The sequence below is a fragment of the Macrobrachium nipponense genome, chromosome 5 (assembly GCF_015104395.2).
Source record: "Macrobrachium nipponense isolate FS-2020 chromosome 5, ASM1510439v2, whole genome shotgun sequence".
In the NCBI taxonomy this organism is placed as follows: domain Eukaryota; kingdom Metazoa; phylum Arthropoda; class Malacostraca; order Decapoda; family Palaemonidae; genus Macrobrachium; species Macrobrachium nipponense.
The window spans coordinates 123,276,376-123,288,875 of record NC_061107.1 but is presented as its reverse complement, the minus strand read 5'-3'; the positions used below and the strand labels follow the sequence as shown (position 1 = coordinate 123,288,875).

The following is a 12,500-nucleotide window of genomic DNA, read 5'->3' as shown; positions in this document are numbered from 1 at the left end:
GGAAAGCAACAACAAATAAAATAAAATTCCATGTTTGGGTTGCACCTCTTTTTATATCAGCCAGTCTAGCAAGGATTTAGAAGTAAGAATTAAACAGCATTGATATTCTGTCAAAACTGGGCAAACATGCAATGCAATATTCAATCATTTAAGTGGAAACTCACACGGGATAAATTGGACCGGCAGTTCAGTAATTGAAGATCAAAAGATGTCCTTTCACAAAATCTTTTAAGCCCCGTATAATCTTCTAATTGTCTTGTCCCTGCTTCTGTACAGTTGAACTTAATCCTTTGTAAACCTCTTAAATTGTAGTACCCCTATATATATTATATATATATATTATATATATATATATATATATATATATAAATATATATAAATATATATATCTATATTATATATATATAATATATATATATATATATATATATATATATATTATATATATATATATATATATATATATATATATATATATATATACTATATATATGCCGACGTACCTGCGCTGCCTGATAGAACACATATATTTTGTGTAAAGTATGCATACTATCATTGAAAATACTTTTCTTCCCCTGGGGTTGAAGATTCTGTCTTTAATCTATTACTTTAAATAAACATGATATATACATGCATAAATATATATCCTGGCACTTATCTGATTAAAATTGTGTGTGTGTGTGTGTGATAGAGGGAGAGAGAGAACAAGCATGATTATCCTGCAATAATTAAAAATCTTATAGATAAATTCAGTTCCAGATTATTTGAGTGATGACACTTGAGAGAGAGAGAGAGAGAGAGAGAGAGAGAGAGAGAGAGAGAGAGTAATGAATTTCAGACCTCATTTAAACCGACTTTATACGGTATATGTCACCGTAACGTCCCGAAGCAGTCGCCATATTGAATTCCGAGGTTAAAAACGATGAAAACACCGAATTAATGAGGAAATGCGCATTTGAGCGAGTAGAAATAAAGGAACTATCGTACACTTTAACGTCGGTCCTAGCCAGCAGCTACTTAAGATACAGTGTTCGTTATCTATATAAATAGTGAATTGTTAATCACAATTGTAATTTTAGACACCGTCAAAATAGCTGCAACTTTTGTTGGTTTCCTGTACATGTTAAACGAACGCGTTCCAATTTCCTTTGACATTTCTGAGGTAAAGTGTAGTCCGAAGTCTGAATGATCTAATATAGAAATTGTCGATATAGGGTGAGTTTTTAGTAGTTTAAAGTACTTATATATGATGGTAATACCTAACTAAGGTACTTAAGAATCTGTATTTTATTGGCAAGGTATAATCTAGATATGTGTAACTTAAGATGAAGAGTAAAAAAAAAAATGTGGCATTTTCGTCAAGAGTAGTTCTTTTTTTAATAAGGGGGTAGTTTTACCCCAGAAGCATTTAGTTTGCTAACAGACATTTGTTTCATCTCGTCAATGAATTAGATATTTTTCTCCAAAGTTGTGCCCAAAACAATGATTTTTTTTTATTAAGTAGTTAGATAAAAAATGATGGTAAGACCACAGGGTACTTGAGAATTTGCATTTTATTTGCAAGGTATGATAAGATTCTTTTGGCTTAAAATGAATACTGAAAAAAGGATGATAATTTCGTCGCAAGTAATTTTTGAATGATGGGATAATATTATGCCCATCACAAAAACATTTGGTCTATTACTTTTTTCCATGTCGAGGATTGCAAACCGCATTTAAATCTATGCAAGTTCTCAATGTTAATTTTATCGAGGTTATAATCATTTATTATATCAATAATTCTCATAAATTATGATAAAATTGCAAGTAAATTCTGGTAAAAAGTTTATACTCTATGAGGTATGGATTTATTGTGTAAGGTAATCATACGCTTGGCAGCGCCGGGAAAAAAAAGGTGGTGTGTCAAGTAAAAAATGACAAAAAACACGGAAAGCTGAAGGAAAAGGTGACGTGAAAACGAAAATTTCATTTGTTTTGCCTGTGTTTGTTCGTCTTTCATGTGGTAGGGGTTTGCTTTTGAATTAAAATCCTTTCTGGAGTGGCATAGAGGACACGTGCAAAATTCTGTCTGGTCTGTCGAGCGGTTCTGATTTCTATAGTGGACATACAACTATACAAACATTCACGTTTATATTATTATATGATATACAATATATGTGATCATTTCACCCCTTATGGCAAATCAGTAGCAAAATCATCCACGAGAAGCAAAGTAAAGCGAATGTCAATACTCACAGCACTTAATCAAATGGGAGCGATCAGCACAAGCATGTCTGTTGTCAGCTGCTGCATCACAGCGGTACTGCTCATCAATACACTGGCCGCTGCTGCACCGAAACTCATTAGATCTGCACGAGGTGGGACGCGCTGGAGGATAGAGAAAATAAGTAGTCTTACTGTCTGGAAAAATAATGAAACTTCTGATTAAGTGTTCATTGACATTTTTGCATAGGAAACAAAAGCAGGTAGAGCCTGACTTTTTAATTCTAATTATCGAAAAAATATGACATAAGTTGATTTTTTTATTTGAGCACGGTCAACACGAATAGAGTCAGAGTCTTCTAATTAATATACGCTATAGTTGTCTTTATATTCTGCTAATTAATACTCACTACATTCAGTTTTATACTGTACTAAATAATACTTACAAGAGTGTGTTCACCAGCGTTAGCTTTATATCTATTATAGTCTGTCAATTAATACTCCTAACAGTTAGCTTTATGCCCTAATAATTCATACTTACTACGTTAGTTTTATAGTATAACAATTGATATTCGTTACAGTCAGCTTAATAGCCTTTTGACTGATACTCACTGGCGTTAACATTATAGTTTACTTATCAATAATCATTACCGTTAGCCTAATAGTCTACTAATTAATACTCACTACAGTTAGCTCTATAGTCTACCAATGAATACTCACTATAATTAACTTTACAGGTTTTTAGTTAATATTCACTACAGTTAGCTTTATAATCTTCCAATTAATACTCACTATAGGTGTCTATATAGTTTAGTGATTAAATACTCACAACAATTTGTTTCGTCCGAACGATCTGCGCAGTCAGGAACCCAGTCACACCAGAGCTGCGCAGGAATGCACTGTCCGTTGTTGCACCTTAAATGTCCCTCCTGGCAAAGGTTCTCTTCTGCATGAAAAAGAAATGAAATAAAAGAGATTCCTATAAATCAATTGATCAACGGATCGTAAAGAGACGGTTTTGCAAAACAAAGGGTGTTCAATAACGGAACAACTTGACACTTGAACAAATGTATAAACGGGTGACAAATGGGGAAAATCAATTATAAGATTAGTCTTTATTTTTCCACAGACTGCTGGCACACGAACGATGTTATTTTTTTATGGAAGCGGCGAGTCAAATAGAATGACCAAGCAGCGTAAAGGAAATGAAATGAGGAACTAACAATTATGTAATTGTATGTAAGTAAAACAGGAAACGTACCTATAATTTTTCCAGTAGAGGATATTTTCATCGGAATTAGCTTCTTACTGGTTATACGCAATTAGATAGCAAACAGTACAGAAAAGAGCTCGTTTCCATGTGTGTGTGTGAGAGAGATATATAGATAAATAGATAAATAGAGAGAGAGAGAGAGAGAGAGAGAGAGAGAGAGAGAGAGAGAGAGAGAGAGAGAGATGCATGCTTCAAACATGGTTGTTTAAAAAACTCGCGATGCTCTGAGTCTCTTACAACTGATATTTTTAATCCGTCGAGGTCAAACTTGATAAGAATTTATAAAAACATATCATGTGTAAAACAAGATAATGAAGAGTCTTCCTCTGGTAAACAGCCAAATCTCAACAAAAACATTCTGTCGAAAAACAGAGGTCTCGAGTCATTGTACTCTCAGATGACATTCACCAGTCGAGCGTTTCCAGAGCGCAATTAAGAAGACGCAATTTCTCTTCAAGAACAGAATGTCCCCAGGTTATTTATCTTTGTGGAAACGTGAATAGCGAGTCAGCGACGCTTGCAGAAAGATGGTGATTTGTTCTGGGTCGCTCGCTGTGGATTTGCTAAATGAAATACTTTTTGCTACAACGAGAAAACATGGAAAATGTGCGAGTCAATGAAAAAACAATAATAAATGCAAATGAAATAAGAGCAGTCATGACTGAACTGTTTGAGAGAGTTGCATAGAATAGCCTTCTTTCTATCCGCTGTTAAAGTTAATGCACGTGAACCTTAATTCTAGGCACTGAAAGGTGTGAATGAATGTTTGTGAATGGCTATCAGTAGGAGACTTAGTCACGTAATCACCCAAGATGACTCCTCAACGCGTTTCAACCTGGCAGGCCGTGAGCCGCCTATGTTGCCCATGCTAACGCCGGTCATCTTTAATTATTCATTTCGAAAAATTACTGGCCACTTGACGTCTTATTTCCCCCACTTTGTCTGTTTTAACATTAAATATATATATATACATACATATGTATATATATATATATATAATATATATATATATATATATATATTATTATATATATATATATATACATGTGTTTATTGATGTAACGTAATTTCAGTTAAACTAAACTCTTAACTCAGCCTACCTTCACTTAATATTACTAACCTTCTTCACGCCAGAGAGCGAAGACTGAAGTCATATGAGTTTCCTTATTCTTTAGTTGTACATCTTATGTACCCACGTGTACGCATACCAGCATTTAGCGCTGATGTGGGACTAAGATCCTAGCAACCGTGGTACTTCCTTTTATATTTCTCGTTCACAATAGTAACGGCGAAATCCAACTATAATTAGCAATGTGCACTAGTGTATTTGGAAGTTAAGTATGTAGAATTCTTTCTAGCTTGTGGTTGGAAATAAAAAATTGATAAGCAATATCTGACTAAAAAAATGATAAGACAGAACATGATTTCAATGAAAATCCATTATGGGTTCAATGCCAAAATACTTCTATTGTAAAGAATGATTGAATAAGGGAAATAAAACAAATGTATTCAAGTTAAAAGTTGGAATAAGGCGATCACTCATCATTAGCAAATACCATTTAACGACCGAACTCTTGTTTCATGAAAGCATGGCTAGTTATAAGTTAGACATTCAATATTCTCTGTTAGCTTTAGTTTGTCTTCTCTACCCCACTTACAATGAAGTCAAATTTAACATAGGAAATGTCATATTATTACAAACCTTACCGCTATATTTCAACGCTTTTCTTTATGCTTGCTCTTCTTTAATTGCTTCCATGCTTGAGATTTTGTGTGTAGGTAATCAAGTTCTAAAGGATGTAGGATATACATAATGTAAAAAGGGTACACTTCCTTCCGTTTCCAGTTGAAGTACCGCAGATCATTCATAATACTTTACGTGTGTTTAAAATATTGTTCTATATATATATATAATATATATATATATATAAGGTATATATATAGATATATATATATATATCTATATATATATATATATATATATATATATATATATCTATATATATATATATATCTATATTATATATATATTAATATATGTATAAGATTCTAATATATATATATATATATATATATATATTATTATATATCTACACACACGCACACACACACACATACTATATATATATATCATATATAGATATATATATATATATATATATATATACTATTATATATATATATATATGAATATATATATATATATATATATATATTATATATATATATATATATATATATATATATGATGTGTGTGTGTATATATGAATAGAAAAAGATAAGGGGCGTCCATGCATCATGAATAATATAACTTCTACTTAAACTTTCAAGATATTTAATTCAGCAGTCAATACAAATTGATGAACGAAGCTAAATTATGAGGAACGTGAAAATGAATCATGTTGATGTAAAAGAAAACGAAAAAAAAAAACAAAGCTAAAACAAGTGTGCATATGAAAACAAAAATTAATTTTGCCAATAGAATAAATAAGTTAGTCGGAGTACTGTGAAAGAAGTTAGAACAAATAGAAGACTGGAAATAACTTTAGACAGAATTAAAATTAGGTAAACAAGAATTATTATCCTTACCACAGCGAAGTTCATCCGATTTGTCGAAGCAGTTGAATACCAAATTACATCTATCGTCCGACCTAATGCACTGCCCATTATCGCATCTCCATTCGGAGTTGTTGCACGGGCGGTGACCTGAGAGAGAGAGAGAGAGAGAGAGGGAGATCAACATTTTTATTGGTAGGTGAATATGCTTCATCAACGTTTATATAGTTTCAACCAGCAAGTTATGTTTTGTTGGCCATAACTTTTTTTTTTTAATGAATAACCTTCATTTGAATTTTATTTTAAATCTTGCCATTTGTATTAAATAAATATCTTTATAGCGAACATTGTTTTAGCAACGTAATGAAAAAAACATGGCAAAGGTAATATTTTTTGTCTCACGATATCATTTACTTGCAAAAACGTGCAAGTTCATCATTCTTTATACGTGAAGTTAAGAATTTTATTAACTGCAACCGTATTCATGAAAATTACCATCACTTGACAAGGTCAATCACTTTACATTCACTAAGAACCTATAAATGTGATAATGAGTGAGCTCAGATTAAAATGAGGTCAAAATAAATTCTTTCATAGCCGATAAGGAGATTCAGAATGGGAACGATGATTCATATTAGGTAAGATGTACATTTCCTGTTATAATTGACAGTTTTTTTCAGATGTCGTACATTTCAATCTCCAGAACAAAGATAAAAACGGTAAGCTTAATTATATATATATATATATATATATATATATATATATATATATATATCTTATATTATATATACTGAACTATTGACCTTTCAGATTATCTTCATATTTGTCGTCTATCTTTGAATTTTTTCCCATTTTTTCCTCCAGCATTTGCCATATTTTTAAAGCTTCTCAGGTTGTTCCACATCACGAGGTGTTGCCATTTATTTAAAAGTATGCAGGTTTTAACTTAAGCTTCTTACATAACACTTAAGATTTTAGTTTTCTGCAAAAGAAGGCTATTGATATCGCTTTGTCCGTCCGCCCTCGTGATCTTACAAACTTTGGAGGCTAGAGGGCTGCAAATTGGTATGTTGATCATCCACCGTCCAATCATCAGGTACCCCAAATTGCAGCCGTCTAGTTCCAGTAGTTTTTATTTCATTTAAGATTAAGTTTAGCCATGGATCATGCACCTTCACTTGATTGCATCTGGGGTGCGGTGGGGGGGCGGCGGTCAACTGAGCGTTGGCCGGTGGTAGCTATTAGCTTTATATTGCATTATAGCTGTACAGAAAACTCGATATCAGGTTTGAAGCTTCGGCGCATTTTTGTTTATTTATTCATTTATTATTTATTTTCTCCTTTTTTTTTCCTTAAGCTGGTATTAACTCAATTTTCCTATATAAGAGATGTTGCCATCAATTTGATTTTACACAGGTATTAGCGTTGGGGGTTTTCTACATAACCGAGGTTGATTGCATAAAGCCATAAGCGACGGGTTTTTACGCCAAGTCTGGCGTTGCTGGAGTAACCATTCTTTTGACTTTACACAAGAATTAACTAACAGGTTTTTATTCTGCGCCAGGGATTGCTGATTTTGATTTTTGCAATATAAAGGACGTAACCTACAGTTTATTATACCGTGCCAGACTTTGCCATTAATTTGATTACATACGGACATTAACTTGAGGTGTTTCTCACCATACCTTAGGTTTCCACTATACTGAATAAACTGGTACTAACTTACGGAACTTTACACTGCGTAAAAATGTTCTTTTCCCGTGTATCAGGCACTACCAAATTTTTCCGGTGTGCCAGATATTGATATTTTTTTTATTCTATACAAGCATAAAATTTCCGAATTTTATTCCGTGCAAGAGGTTACCAGCAATTTGATTGTACACTTGATTGTACAGTAAGTTCCAAAACTGAAGCTACAAATTTCAGAGGATTTCGTTCGAAATTCACTAACTGGCAACTATAACTCGTAGCTGAAATTTTTTTTTTTCTACAGTGAAAGCTCTATCAAGCAAAATAAAGCCAACATATGATGCACAAATATAAAATCTATGATATTTATAACAATCATAAGAAAAAATTACGGTAAAAGTAATTATTTTAAAGTATAGTAATTACTTCAAACTATAGAAACGAAACAATTTGAAATTCTCGTTCAACACAAGATTACCAACATTACCAATGTATATTTCGAGCAATGTGGAAACAAATATTTAATATCATAGTGTATTATCAATTATTTTAGCGAAGATGCATAAAACCATGCAAGTATCAATAGAATGTAAAGGGAAAATCTCCGCGACATTAAACATAATCAACCATGAATGCACCTAGATTCAATAGAGAAGTTGGGTGTGGTTGGTAGTTCTGATTCTAGCTTCTAGGACCGAGCATAAAACACTATCCTCGAGAAAGGCTCTAACTGCTGCTGCTACCTTCAGGTGACTAGGCCTAGTTCCGGGCATTGCAAGGCTTACAATGCAGGGCCACTGTCTGTTATTTAGGCAAAGATAGAACCTTCAGGACCGATACCAGGACCTGTCCTTGCACTTGGGAAACAGACTCCCTATACAAAAAATAAGAAAGACGGTCACAAGCAACCAGAACACCCGTAATAATACCACCTGGTTAAGTAGGGAGACGACAGACCCCAACCACCCCTAACCCCCCTCTATCTCTACCTATACCCACAATACTAACTCCACCGTTTTCACTTCAACCTTTTACCTCAAATCTTCGAAGCATATCCCAACCGTGAAATTTACGACTGAATTTGCGTAAGTGGGCGTATCATACTAAGAGAGTGATATCACCCAAATTCATATTTCCACGGACAACCAGTAATCAGTTCAATCCAGTCAAGCATTATTGTATAACAGAAATTTATACTTTTTTGGGATATATCTATATATATATCTAATTATATATATATATATATATATATATATATATTAAAAAGAAGCACACCGAGCTGACCAATAGGCCTAGTGCTTGATTCAACTTAAAACAGACCTCTGGTTATTCCTGACTAGATAAAAAGGTCCTGAGAGAGAGGAGAGAGAGAGGAGAGAGAGAGAGAGAGAGCATAAAAGTAGATACTCGAATTAAAATAATGCTCGCCAAGCATATTCACACTCCGGATCGTATGGACAAGAACAGTCTCACTTATGCACTGAAAAAAAAAGTGGAAACCTACGAAAATACTTGTTTGGTGCGACCCTCACATGCAAAAATTTGCACAATTGAGAAATTTGATGAAATTATTAACTAAAAAAAAACAAGCTGGAAAATATATTTTTCTTGATTCTTGAAATAGGTCTAACCATGTAACCAATGCTAAACGCGCATATAACTTGGATTTCGTTTTTTTGTTTTTACACCAACTTGTGTCTTATTTATATTTCACTTAATCAGATGCTAAACTTCTCTGTGCTTTATCAAAAGAAATCATAATAACTTTTGATATAACGCTATAAAAGTAGAAAGTTGATTTACAAATATTAGGCCAATGCTTATGCACTTGGTTCCTGCTGCCACTCTATGGTGAACACTTGATATCACACTTTGAGAGCCGCAGATGTTTCTTTGGGGAAAATTTTTTTTTCTTTTGACAAACAATTATTGAATTAACATTGATCATTCACTGGGGAAATAATTTCTGCGCTTATACAGTTAATCACTGATACGTATTATCAGATAAATAGTATGACAATAATTGGAATAAAACATACTAACTGGCAACCCTACGAGTTTCTAAAGAATTACGATCAATTCTGAGATTTGTCGCTTCACTTCTGGAACTTACTGTACACAGGCATTCATGAACTTTTGCCAGCCTTTTTACTCTACACAGGATTTAACATATAGGTTGTTATACTGTGGTAAATAAATTTTTTTTTTTTACTACAGATATTGTCATCTAATTGATAGTATATAGAATTAACTTACGGGTTTTCACAGTGCTTGGCTTTGCAATTCTTTTGATTGTACATAATCATTAACCTTGGTTTTTAGGCAATGATTTGCGAGTTTTTACACCACCCCAGGGGCGGCAGTTCTTTTGATTGTACATGACCATTAGCTTACAATTTTTATACAGAGCCAAAGATTACTGTCTTTCTTCTTTTTCTTCTTTTCTTGATATGTATGAAGTATCAAAAGTTAAGGTTTTCCGTTTGGTCAGAAGTTGCCATCACTTTCATTGCTCACATAAGTAATAACTTTTGAGTTTTGCCCTTCACAAGGTATTGCATTTCTTCTGATTGTACACCGGCATTAATTCATGATGTTTCACATTGTGCCACGATTTGTCAATCTTTGGACTGAACAGAGTTATTAATTAACTTACAGGTCTTTACACAACGCAATTGCTTGATATACTAAATTAGGTTTCATGCTGGTTTTTACGCTGCACCAAAGATTGATGTTTTGTTACTGTACTTGAACATTAACTTCCGGATGTTAAACCTCCCAAGAAGTTGCTATCGCTTGGATTGTACATATTCATTAACGTGATTTCATAACTTTCGTATTTTTGTCCAGTTTCTATACATGAAGCACCTCTTTCATTTCTTACTTTTGCTTTTTAGTGACTTCTTTAGGACATTATTGCTAATTTCTATTAAAATCATATTTTTTTTATTTTTCATTTTACTCAACTGAGCCTCGTTATTCACGACAGATAACGAAAATAATCTTTTTTATTTAATTGATAACTGCTTTTCCTTCCTTCTGCATACACTCTATGACAGCGGTGGCACACTTATTATTCCACTCTCTTTACCAGTTTCTCATTTTGTATAACCTTTACGCATTTTTATCTGGATTGATATGGCTCTCAGACGACTGATATACCCTCAGCCGATTATTTAAAATAGTTCGTAGCTTTCTACAGTACATTTCCTGTAAACTTTTTGATCTTATATCCTAAACTTCCTATGTCAATTTTATCTGAAGCCTTTACTTCCTATTTCAAATTTATCTGAAGTGATTTTTGTAAATTTCAGCGTCATTTAGGTATGTTTTTTTTCTCACTCAAGGTTTTCAATTCGGTTTCCTCCTATTACTATTTCATCACAATAACACTCAAGAAAGATGTGCAAAATAATTGGGAATAAAGCATGCAGTAACAAATATTGAACTAAACATTTCACTTATTAGTTGACTGTTCTTATAATAGTTCAAAGAAATTCTAGTGACTCCTGATTAATCTATTTTCCTTCTAATTCGGTACCACCCAACAACGAAATAAAGAAAACAGTAACTGAAATTCCATCCCTATAAAATCATGCAACGAAATGGAATCAAATAAGTCACTGGATAAGAGACGCTCTTCATAAAAGTTATTGAGAGAGAGAGAGAGAGAGAGAAATGAGTCCCCTCTCTACTATTGTAAATACTTCATCGGAGTAATTACTCACTGCAATTACCCTCATCCTCCGCATGCAGACAATCAGGCCAGAAGTCACAGACCAGACGGGAAGAAAGGCATCTCCCATCAGAGCACCGAAACTTTTCCTCTCCTTTTTCTAGGTCTGAGCATTCTTCTACGTCTGAAGGAGGAACAAAAAGCCAAATTTATGAAAAACGACAGTGAATTCTTTTTTGTCTGCAATAAAGATAAAAAAATATTAGGCAGAGAGAAAAACAATGCTACTTGTAAGCAGCAATTATTCTAAGTTCTTTATTTCTTAAGCATAAACTCCCTTTTATTTGTGTGCACATGCATACTCACACGCATACATATATGTGTATGTGTTTCCGTGTTATATTATATATATATACACACACACACACACACACACATATATATAATATATATATATATATATATATATATATATATATATATATATATATATATATATATATATATACATATATATATGAGACTAATAAAAAAAGTTCTATTACAACAGATTTCTATCTAATAAAAGGCGCCCATAGAAACGCCAAAAATATAGAAAGTAAGTACTATATTTCAGAGACTGCTGTCTCTCTCTCCAGGTATGTCGACAATTGCTGCTATGAATTATACGTGAAAAATTCCAGTTTGTTCTGTGGTTATGGTTATTTATGTTGTTAAAAATAGCTGAGCTCTGTTGTCCATACCGAGCTAACCGTTTATGTTGTATGTAATCTCTGGGGAAGTGATTTTCCTGTAAGACCGATGTCAGATTGGTCACAGTCCAGGCATGGGATCTCGTATACTCCTGTGCCCGTGAGGGGATGTCTTTTGGTAGACGTTAAAGATTAGTACAACACAAACGGTCAGTTAGTGTGGACGACAGAGCTCAGCAGATCCGGTACAAATGTTAAATGATACAGGCAGCCTTGATCAAACAAAGACAGGCAATGAACAACTCAAAGGGCGCCTGGGGTTTCAGATATCATTGATCAAAATATCCCTTCAATTAAACTCTTGAGAAGATTAAAGAAGAATTCTCAGAAGGGGTGCTTAGAAAAACGTGCT

The 12,500-nt window shown here is 33.3% G+C and overlaps 1 protein-coding gene across 1 annotated transcript in view; it reads right to left on the bottom strand.

The window, feature by feature from the left end:
* The window catches only part of LOC135215929 (G-protein coupled receptor GRL101-like), a 312,597-nt gene that overhangs the window by 107,499 nt on the left and 192,598 nt on the right, over positions 1-12,500 (bottom strand). Inside the window, exons 9-12 of the mRNA XM_064250884.1 lie at positions 11,449-11,580; positions 6,065-6,181; positions 3,032-3,148; positions 2,236-2,367 (exon numbers count right to left, since the gene is read on the bottom strand). Of these exons, the coding sequence (XP_064106954.1) occupies positions 2,236-2,367; positions 3,032-3,148; positions 6,065-6,181; positions 11,449-11,580 (498 nt within the window). The remainder of the gene's footprint in view (positions 1-2,235; positions 2,368-3,031; positions 3,149-6,064; positions 6,182-11,448; positions 11,581-12,500) is intronic.